Source organism: Rhagoletis zephyria, unplaced genomic scaffold, assembly GCF_001687245.7.
Source record: "Rhagoletis zephyria isolate East Lansing unplaced genomic scaffold, Rhagoletis_zephyria_1.1 Rzeph_scaffold_06547, whole genome shotgun sequence".
NCBI lineage: Eukaryota > Metazoa > Arthropoda > Insecta > Diptera > Tephritidae > Rhagoletis > Rhagoletis zephyria.
In genome coordinates, this window is record NW_016163630.1 from 20,730 (window position 1) to 32,417 (window position 11,688).

General features: G+C 36.7%; 1 protein-coding gene across 1 annotated transcript; it reads left to right on the forward strand.

The window, feature by feature from the left end:
- The first annotated feature begins 396 nt into the window (after nt 1-396).
- Idgf4 (Imaginal disc growth factor 4) lies at nt 397-8,184 on the forward strand. The gene is made up of 3 exons (XM_017629147.1): nt 397-696; nt 6,760-7,320; nt 7,391-8,184. Exons 1-3 carry the CDS (start codon nt 585-587, stop codon nt 8,035-8,037), a joined length of 1,320 nt encoding a protein of 439 aa, XP_017484636.1. The 5' UTR covers nt 397-584; the 3' UTR covers nt 8,038-8,184.
- The last annotated feature ends 3,504 nt before the right edge of the window (nt 8,185-11,688 follow it).

Genomic DNA, 11,688 nt, shown 5'->3' on the forward strand with positions numbered 1-11,688 from the left:
TTTCAATTAATATAGTTTTTGTTAAAATATGAACTATATTTTCGTCAAAAATTTATGAAAAAAATTATAATGAAAAACATTGCAAATATTGTAAAATAAATCACTGTGTCTACAAATAATTATTTTGACCACATGTACATATATAAGTATACATATAGAGTTAGTCATCAATACTATCGATAAAACTAAATAAATATGCATTATAGTTCAATTATCAGCTTCGCTTTCAATTCGATTTCTCTGATGTTTTTTCATATCACTTACACGATGCCTTTTCCCTCGTTTCTTACACATTTAGGTACATATAATTGGGTTATTTTTTTTTGTATTTATTTTTTTTCAATGTTTAAGCTCGTCTACCGCTTGCAAGCTAACTAATCAACCGAACCACTATCGAGCGGCTGACTGTGTTCGCGACGGCGCGCCGGCACTTAGCTTAAAACACCTTCTCAGATCACTTAGCAGTTTCAGTTTTACTTTGGAGGCGAGTAGTTCATATTCACTGAGCTTTGTCTTACAATTAGAAAAAAATTGCTTGTAAAAAATTTAAATATTTGTTTGTGTTGCGTTAAGTTTCTGGCAAAATGAAATTTGCCATTTTGTTGGCATTGTCGCTGGCCGCTTTGGCTACAGCCCAAAATGCGGGCAACACACATCTTATTTGCTACTATGATGGCAACAGTTATGTGCGTGAAGGTAAGGCCATAAAAAAAAAAAATTAATTAAAAAACCAAACTTAATTACTTATTTGATTATGTTTTTAATTAAAGCAGTTGCATATTTTAACACAGTTATTCATTCCAAAGCGAATTTAAGTGAAATCGAAAGTGCTTAACCTTCAAATTTCGCTTTCCTTAATTATTCTAGAAATTCATAGAGCAATTTCCTGCTTAAAAATACACTTAAGTTGTTATATATAGTAAAAAAAATATATAAAAAAATACAAATAAAATTAGATCTCAACAAACAGTGCTTTATATATATATAAATTTATACAGAAGCACAGCGCAAAACATACATAAATATATGCACATATGTATGAATGTACGATATGTATACAAACAGGCATGTATCAAATTATATGTTTATAACATACATATGTATGTATGTATTTATATACTAAATATGTACATGTAAATCACATCACTTGTGCTAAAGGTTATCAAACGCCGCTTGAAATCAGGTTTTTTTTTTATTATCTCTCAAGACATATGTAGCATACGAAATAATCAACTTGAACGTGTTTATTCAAAATAAAAATAAAAAAAATATTGATAATTAATTATGCCAAATCAGCAGGAGAGATAACCGGAAATATTGTACTGTAAACTTCCTTTGTGATTTTATGATAATATATCATGTGGCTGGGGGAATCCGCAAAATTTAGAAAAAAATTTAATAGATTTTCAATTCTAGCTTGACTATTTAAGTACATATCTATATATATAAAAAAAATGTTCCTGAGCGGTTCAATTCTGCAGCTCTTAAGAATGAGATTAAAGATTACTTTAACTAATTTTCAAAAAGCCGAGGGGCTAGAGAAAACCTCACTGACTCCTCAGTCACCAGCCGTGATTCTACATACCAGCTCAGTCTGCTGGATCTTGCCGTCATGCTATCCATTTCTATCATTTATATCTAACCGCTATCCACTTCCATATCGAATCTGCAATCCGAAAGATGGGCTTCCAATCGAGTTTTGTTAGACTCCAGTGGTGAAGAGGAGTAAAATGTATTACATGTTCTAAGGCTTATGTTGCATCAATGAAATCAGATTATATCGCTACCTCCCAAAATGTTGTGGTTTATTTATTTATTTTATTTTATTTTTATTTTTTTTGAAGGAGGGACGATGGCATACAATTAGTACGGTCATCTTCGCTTCATCTTTGGTTTAAGAAAACTATGTATGTATGTAACTTTAAATATGCTTAATTATTTGCCAGCGTTGATTAACAAGCACAGACAGCAATTTAAATAAGCGCCAGACGTTGATTGTTGTTCAAGAATAAAATGTGTCACAGCGAGCAGTGCGATAACCTCTGTGTGATCAATTTAAGGATTATGTACATTAGACTGCATCACCAAAAAAAATCTATCATATTTTAAGACGTCCAACAAAATATTTCGGAAAAATATTAAGATTTACTTGAGCTAGATCGATTTGAAAATACCTCCAAAAAGTGACTTTTGATGAATAAAAATAGTTTCTTAAAGATGTTTTTTGAATAAAAATAGTTTCTTAAAGAACTTTTTGAAAAAAGTCCCCTCAGAGGACAAAACAGATTAGGCTTAAAGACTCTGCATAAAAATCTTTTCAACGGAATCTTAATATTGAGATTTTTGATGATGCTTTTTTTTCTTTTATCAAAGATTGATTTACGAAAAACTTAAATAACTGGGCCAAAACTATTCTGATTTAGACTTATGCGATCTCGGTAGAAAGGTATTTTGCCACTATTTTTATTTATGTGCATCATTTTATGTGTGTCATTCGTGTCCCAATTTTTTTTTTTTTTTTTCAAATATCAACACATGTCAATTCAACTTAGAGTGACGCTCGTTCATCCTACGAGAGCGAGAAAATACAAGTCTAAATCGGAAGAGTTTAGGTTCAGTTATTAATGTTTTTCTTATACCAATCTTTGAGAAAAGTTAAAAACAGCATCAAAAATCTCATTATTACGATTCCGATCAAAATTTTTTAAAAATATTTTAATGTAAATTTTTTAAACTTAAACCGTTTAGGCATTTGAGGAGATTTTTTCAAAAAACATCTTTAAGAAACTATTTTTATTCATAAAAAACTCCATTTTGTGAGCTATTTTCAAATCGGTCCAGCTCGCTTATATCCTAATATTTTTTCGTAATATTTTGGTGGGCGTCTTAAAATATAATAGATTTTATATTTCCAATGGAAACACAGTATAGTTTTTTTTTTTTTTGTATGGGGAGTGATGCAGTCTAATGTACATATGTACAACTTGAAAATGTTTAACATGTATGTACATATTTGTATCTCGAGATTTGAGATTATGTACACATAAATTTTTTCTCTGATCTTGCATTTATTAAGCTTATGAAAAATTAAGAAAACTAGAGTGCATAATTATGATTGACAGGTTGTTTACGAAATTCCTATTTTTTGTTGATATGTGTCACAGCTTCTGTATGAAAAGTAGAGGAAAAAACCTAATTCCCAGGCATAGCACACACAATAATTTGTTTACCATTATGAATTTGGATGAGGCTGAAATTAATATCTCCTTAACAGATACCTATATAGGGTATTGTAATTGAACTTTCAACGATTTGCATACAATTAGCCTTCAATTTTTCACAATCATCTGTGATATGTTTTTTTTTTTTTTTATTATTTAAAAATTGACGTCATTAGCGGGTTTCGGGAGTGGAGCAATATCAATAATTTCAATTTATTTTCTGACGGTTTAAGCCCATTCTTTATTATTCATCAAAATATTCGCATTATTTAAGCGTCCTACTGATTATGTTACAATTTTTAGCGAACACTTATAAAACTTATAGCATAGACAGGAGGCAGCGTTAACGCGGATTAACGGCGCAGTTGAACCGATCAAAATGATTGCCTGACTGTCGGCAGTATTGGGAATTGAGTGAGCCGCGAGGTCGTTGGGGCGAATTCCGCGGCCAGCACGTACACAACTCTGCCAACTCCACATCCACCTTCGTTTATTTTTTGGTCAGTACTGCCATCGAAAATGTCGCTGATGCGCTTTACTTTTGAGAATTATTCTTTGTACTTAATCCGCATCAACTGCACTTAATTTCCGATACGAAGGTAAAGAGGTGACAAGTTATTCTTTTGTCTCACGTAGATCTGAAGTGCACTGCACAAATTTCGTGTCTAGCATTTGAATAAATTTGGAAAATATTTAAATTTTTTAAAAGTTTTAATTTTTTTTTGCATGAATGGAATTGCCTAACGTGGAGATGTACACAATGCGAAATGTAAATGCAATTGTTTAAGTATTTCACTTGCAATCAGTTAAGCGTCTGTTTCCCACTTAAAACTTTATCTTCCATCCACTATTCGTATTTTTTTTAGTAAAATCTGTACAAACGCAAACCTGAGGACTGTCTACTACGCTCTGGTATAATCAAAACTTCAATATTGCATAAGCTGTTGGGGTGATGAATTGTTTTAGAACTTGATAATTCTGCCGGTGGTGAACATCACTGGATAAGTTGCTACTGACAGCTGTCATCCACGCCCATTAAGACCCTGGAAACACTTTTTAACTATCTACTTGTAGACCTTGTCGGAAAGCTTCAGGCAGGCTGAAATGCTTTAAAATTGAGTCACAGAATCGGTCACACCAAAATTGTAAGCAATTACCTCGAATTTTTAGGTCCCTGGACTACGGCGTTGTGTCCCCTCTATTAAAAAGAAGTTTTTCGCACGTATTCCTTCTATAAATTACTTGAAAGACAATTCGGTATTGAACCTTAAAGATAATATATATCCGTCTACGCGGATTACTCCAAGCGAAATATAATAGTAGACAGCGGGATACACTCGAAGGACTTCTCATTGCATTAGGGGTGCGAATATGGATTAATTGACACTTCGTCGTTCAGACAAAAAAAAGATGGTCAGAAAAACCTACATGTGGGACGACCCGACAAATACGGCCCAGCTTTGATAAGAAAAGGTTCAAGCCGGTTTTGAAATAAACTTGTTAATTAAACTGATCTTGGATTTCCAGACAGGTGGCAACCCTCTTCAAAAATATTTTCGAAATGATGTTTTCTTAGAGCTATCGTGAATTTGATTCCCATATACAATATTTTATTGTTGATTAAGTAGATTTTGAACTACAAAACAGGTGGCAACTCTCTTTAAAACCATCTCTGAAATAAAGCTTTCTTAAATCACTCCCGCTTGGTAGCCAGATAAAAACATTTATTTTAAATTGATATCAACATTTTCACCAGGTGGCAACACTCTACACAATTATTTCAAAATAAATTGTTTTAGAATCCCTTTCGTTTAACATACACCTGTTTTAATATTTTAATTGACCTATTCATAAATTTATTTTAACTTTTGAAAAAGGTGGCAACTACTTTCAGTAATTTTCATATATGTATGCTAACCCAAGTCATAACCTATCGGTTTGCCTTCTATTCGTACCACAGGCAATGAACAACCGGCTTCTTAAATGTATAAAAAAACGGCATTTATATTATGGTTTGATATGTTTTTAAATTCTATCAAAAATTATTTGGATCAAGAGAAATGCAATTTTACCTACAGAAATACCTACATACATACATACATATGGGCATTCCCATGGTGGCGCACGTGACAGTCGTACGATTTCAATGTGATACAAAAAAGGAATACCATTTGTTTTCTTTAACTTTTTTGGGCCATTGTATAACACATAATTAGCTCTATATTTAACCGAAATATGAAATCAATCGAACTGCTTGGTCCTGAAATATAAGCATTTAAAGAGAGTGTCGTTACGTAACATAAAATNATGTATGTACATTTACTGCACTTTTTGTTGAATTAAATTTGTACTTCAATTTAATTTTTACGTGATAGCTGTCACAAGATCAATTACTTTCAACTGAATAGCTTCCGAGAAAATTTCGAACCGGCTTTCAAGGTTCGTATGTAGGCGGTTGTAGGCAAGTTAAGCTTTTATTGCCGACTGTGCTGGCAATTTTACACAACATAAACAACAACAGACATTCTGTTGATTCGAAAATGATTTATAGCGAATTTTAAGAAAAATTAAATATTTATTCACCTTGTTTTTTGTCCTTAAATTCTAAATATTTATTTATACTTTTTCTCTACCTTTAAGGCGATGATTTAAAAGCTACCACACCCAATAAGCATATGATTTGACGCACCTATTCCAGCTATCATACTCAAAATTTGGTTTTCAACATCTTTGCATACGTACATATGTATGTATGTATGTACATATGTGCATTACACGTACATATACATATACTCTATATTACATATGTACATACATTCGCGAGCTTTGTATAATTTTTGGAATTATAAATTTCAACAACAAAATTTCATTTTTTAAACATACGTGTATAGGCTTACAATTGAAAGCCTTACAACCACAAAACCACAAAGCCACTTATGGCTGACAATCAGCACTAATAATTCTGATAAAATAGTAAATTCAATGCTAAAATTCCCAAAGCGCATGCTTAACCGCATTCGAATTGTGTATTCGTTTCGCTTCTCAGGAAAAATGCTTTGACTGCCATATTTGAGAAATAAAGCTTGAGAGCGTTTAATTTGTATGCGGCAAGCATTTAAAGTGATGCTAATTGCTTCAGCAAAACAAAAATACGCAAACAATAAAAACAAATAACGAAAAAGCAAACAAGCAAAACTTAATGGAAAAAAATTTATTTTTTTTTGTTTACAATGGTTTTGCGTCAGGCAATGATTTAGGTTTCGCACGTTTTTTTTTTTCAAACAACAACAGCAACACCAATAAATACTAATTTACATTGAGCTTTTTAAACAATTGCATACATCTTTCCCCGACTTTGAGCTGCCTCACAAATCTGCAGGCGTACAATAACAGCAATTAGCGATTACTTGAAAAAAATGGTCATAATGCGATACTTTCGCAACTTCCTCCGAGTTGCGTCAAAAACCTGTCATAATCTTACACTTAGTCATGTATTAAATTAACCGCCCGCCTATGATTTTATTTCATTTGCCCGCAGGTCTCTCCAAGCTCACCACCAACGATCTAGAACCCGCGCTACAATTCTGCTCACATCTCATTTACGGTTACGCCACCATCAGCCCAACATCTAACAAGCTTGTCAGCGGCAACGACAAACTCGATTTGGATATTGGCTCGGGACTTTACCGCACTGTTACCAGTTTCAAGAAGAAGTTCCCACATTTGAAGGTATTGTTGAGCGTTGGTGGCGATAAGGACGAAGTCGATCCAGATAACAACAAGTACTTGACCCTCTTGGAGAGCAGCAATGCACGCATACCATTCATAAATAGCGCTCACTCGCTGCTGAAGACTTACGGTTTCGATGGTCTCGACTTGGCTTGGCAGTTCCCCAAGAATAAGCCAAAGAAGGTGCACAGCAGTATTGGTAAATTTTGGAAGGGTTTCAAAAAGATCTTCTCCGGTGACTTTGTAGTCGATGAGAAGGCCGAGGAACATAAAGAAGAATTCACAGCGCTTGTACGTGAATTGAAGAACGCTTTCCGTCCAGATGGCTACCTGTTGGGTCTGTCTGTGTTGCCCAATGTGAACTCTTCGCGTAAGTTTTTTATATATATTTTTTTTCTTCACCGTTCAGAAAAATCTTACTAGTATCCTTTCAATTATAGTCTTCTTTGACGTGCCCGCCATCGTGAACAATCTGGACTACGTCAACTTGCATGCCTATGACTTCCAAACACCCGAACGCAACCCTGAGGTAGCTGACTTCCCCGCACCCATTTATGAGCTGAATGAACGCAATCCTGAATCGAATGTTAACTTCCAAGTACAGCACTGGTTGAACAATCATTGCCCTGCCACTAAAATCAATGTTGCTATTGCCGCCTATGGACGTGCCTGGAAATTGACTAAAGACTCTGGACTCACCGGCTTGCCACCAGTAGTTGATACCGATGGCGTTGCACCAGCTGGCACACAGACGCAAAAACCCGGCCTACTCAGTTGGCCTGAGGTGTGCGGCAAATTGCCGAATCCAGCCAATCAGCACTTGAAGGGTGCCGACGGTCCATTGCGCAAGGTGGGCGATCCAACCAAACGCTTCGGCTGCTACGCTTACCGCTCGGCTGATGACAATGGCGAGAATGGCATTTGGGTGGGCTATGATGATCCCGATACTGCAGCCAACAAAGCGTCGTTTGTGAAGTCTCGAGGTTTGGGCGGTGTCGCTTTGATAGATTTGTCATTCGACGATTTCCGCGGTGCTTGCACTGGCGATAAATATCCCATTCTACGTGCCATCAAGTTCAAATTGTGAGCTACTAAGTAGTAATCCTGTTGAACGCTTTTGCGCATATTTCAGTTTTTCGTTAATTTTAGTCTCATTTGTCAATTAAATGTTATGCTTATTGTCACATACATATAAAAGAAATATATAACACACGAAATTTCGGTGAAAAATTTAGGTTTTCATTTAGCTATTAAGAAGGGAATGGTGTTCGAAAAAATGCTAGGGTTATACTCGCTCAACCAAATTAGATTGAAGAAATCACAAGTTAAATTCGTGAGATTTCTTGTTCAGAAATTTTCATCTACCCGCGGGAGGAGAACATTTCTATGACAAAGTATGCAAAGAGACGTCCTTTTCGTAGGAAGGTTCCCTTTCACTTTTCGCAAACCTTTCAATAAAGACAGTTTTCAAGATTTTGCAAAATACAACTAAATGAGCAAAGTTTACGTGCCGGCATTGCACTCCAGGCTCGGAGCCAAATCCAAGATCGAATTGGTACTCTTCAGCTCTTTTCCCAAGTAAGCTATCGCTGCGTTATTATTTTGGAAGGTTAGCCTGGAACCTGAACACGGTAAACGTTACCGCAATAAACATATTCGCTCTTTAAGCCAAGAAGACAGCCGTTTAGTTGAGATTGGGTCTGAAATCGTATCTGGTATACGGATTAGTTATTCGGCGCATACTAACCTAAGAGCTTGCCATCAACTCGCCGACTTCAGATAAGTCCACATCTAGAAAAAAATTTAATAGGCTGCAGCGGCTCTTCCATACTTAACAGCATTTAAGATCCAGAACTTATACGGGATCTTTTTGCCATAGGCCTATACATATAGTATGCTTCATAATTGAATGACGATGGAGGGTGTAGATATTCTAGATTTGATCATGTTAATGCTCCAGACTTTATTCCAGAAGATTTCAGCAAATCGTATTAAACCAGTGCACGCTTCTGATTTGAAAGCGAGGATGGATTTGAGATTCAGCCGATTCACTTCGTCCTGCAAACAGCAACAGCAGTAGAGAGGTATCCTTGATGATTTAAGTCCCACCGTAAGGCTTCTGAAAGGACGACGTCCGATCTGTAAACTTGTTAGAATCGAGAGCTCGCTCTCAGACAGCTGCAGAAGTCGCTTTGATCGTTCGCGGTCGACCACCGGTCAGAAAGATTTTGCTACTTTGTATATTTTTGCCCAGCGCTCGCTGCCAAAGGTACGCTTAAGCCTACCCAGCCTAAGCAGATTGCCTCAAGGGTACTTTGTTTAGCTAATTTCTCAGCCCTGAAATTTCCAGATTTTGCCACTGTGTCCGGGGACCCAAAACTACTTGCTTTCGAAATACTCTGATGAGATTGAGAGATAGGTCAGGCATTTTCGGACATATTTCCATTGCACCATTAGCGATACAAAAGCACTGATTGCCATTGGCTATCAGAGTGGATGCATATTTAGCACTCTAATCGGTAATTACTATTTTAAAGCTGCCTCAAAATGGTGATGAATCCGGCAGTCTGGAGACGAAATTTACTAGGAGTTCCTGGCAAATTATGTACACCTCTCCAACACTACCATCCTTCTTCTAACCCACCGTGAAGATATTTATTGGACTTTTATTATCGAGGCTGGAATTCTCACAATTGCGCCTTAGAGAATGTGTGTGGAGAAGCATCCGTACGCGGCAAGCATCGGATTTTTTCTATCCATTTCTTCCCGTAAGGAAACGAGGTTTCTAAGAATTGCCACCAGAGCTTTTTGGCCTTGGGGCCTCGTGAGGTTTCGTAGCGATTCGTGTATTAAGGAAGACTTGTAGCCAAATACAAATTTGTCACAATAGAACGTTTCTCGATCGCTGTAGCTNTAAAGCACTGATTGCCATTGGCTATCAGAGTGGATGCATATTTAGCACTCTAATCGGTAGTTACTATTTTAAAGCTGCCTCAAAATGGTGATGAATCCGGCAGTCTGGAGACGAAATTCACTAGGAGTTCCTGGCAAATTATGTACACCTCTCTAACAATACTTCCCAGCTTCGATCCTACCGTGAAGATATGTATTGGACTTCTATTGCCGAAGCTGGAATTCTCGCAATCGCGCCTTAGAGAATGCATATGGAGAAGCATCCGTTCGAGGCAGGCATCGGATTTTTTCTATCCATTTCTTCCCGTAAGGAAACGAGGTTTCTAAGAATTGCCACCAGAGCTTTTTAGCCTTTGGGCCTCGTGAGGTTTCGTAGCGATTCGTGTATTAAGGAAGACTTCTAGCCAAATACAAATTTGTCACAATAGAACGTTTCTCGATCGCTGTAGCTGGCTGACCTTCTCCCACTTTTAAATTTAAATGCATCAGCTGCTAAAAATCTTTAACGAGAAGATAAATGTAACAAGCAGTCAAGAAAGGGCCCTTAAAACGCTTGACTTGCTGTCAAAGATCACGCCTAAGAACTTGGCTCTGCCTGAGAGAATGGCCTTTCCGGCTCCCCTGGAATCTCGTTTGTAACGACGGCCGGAAAAAGGGAGTGAACACCTCCATGCAGTGTACCTGTGCCAGTTTTCAACTGCGAGGTATCATCCCGGGTGAGGGTAACACTTTTTAAAAGCTCCCTCGATATCAAAGCAATCGTTTTTCTTAAGAGACTGCTCAATAACTTTAGCGATTATATGCATGGCTGCTTTCACAGATCTACCTTTCAGGTAGGTATTCTGAGATATATGTCAATCAATCTTTTAAATGTCTTCATAAACTAACTTAAGTGCATCCACGAAGCTTTAATAGTTTTGTGCTTTGTTTTTTTTTTGTTCCTAAAGTGTCTGTATTAGAATGTACAACCTGGATGGATGTGTTAGATTTTAATTTTTTAAAGAAGAAGCACCGAATTCCTAAAAAAAAACAATTACGTACCATTTAACAGCTCAATATTCGAAGCGTTGGAATAGCTCTTTATTACATAAATCTGCACAAGTAAGCTTTGGTAAAGGAAGAAGCTAATACTACGTACAAATACACGTCAATTGTTGACGCTACATTAATTTATAGATTTCATATTTGAACTTGGCTTATTTATTATCGAAACTCGCCATACTTCGCTCTCCAGCAGTACAGCCAAACGGTCCCTTCAAAATTGGCAGTAAACAAACGACAATTTCGATTTTGCATTGTCTACAGGCAACTATACATAAATTACACAGTGATTTACCAACGCCTACAGCACAATATGAATGGACCACAAAGGACAGAAATGTGATCTTTACATCACACACCCACACACACACACCCACTCAGGCATTACATATCCATCAACTTGCATGCATATACATACACCCACATGCACGCATTTGCATGCATCAACATCAATTTCATCGAAGGAAGCACATAAATCGTTACTGTCCGACTGCCACAATTGACAACTTCGTTTTCATTTCCAAGCAGGAACTGCAGCAGGCAGTAGTAGTAAGTAGCACAAGCAAGCACAAAAAAGAATAGCGAAAGTGGCAGGAAGAGAGAATCACATACAAACAAACGCATGCACGAGTATGCAGCGATTGCATATATGTATGTATGCCAGAATTTGCATCTGCGGTCTAGACTTGCTCGCCCGTGTCCGCATACTTTGAATGCCTGTCACCCATTCGTCTTTGCCACATTTCCCTCAAACAAACATACATACGTATCCTTAAGCTTTTCG

Bases quoted from the DNA above. Each gene is read 5' to 3' on its own strand.
- Idgf4 (XM_017629147.1), top strand. From the start codon at position 585: ATGAAATTTGCCATTTTGTTGGCATTGTCGCTGGCCGCTTTGGCTACA. The intron at 697-6,759 runs GTAAGGCCATAA...ATTTGCCCGCAG, and splicing joins CAACAGTTATGTGCGTGAAG to GTCTCTCCAAGCTCACCACC. The intron at 7,321-7,390 runs GTAAGTTTTTTA...TTTCAATTATAG, and splicing joins GCCCAATGTGAACTCTTCGC to TCTTCTTTGACGTGCCCGCC.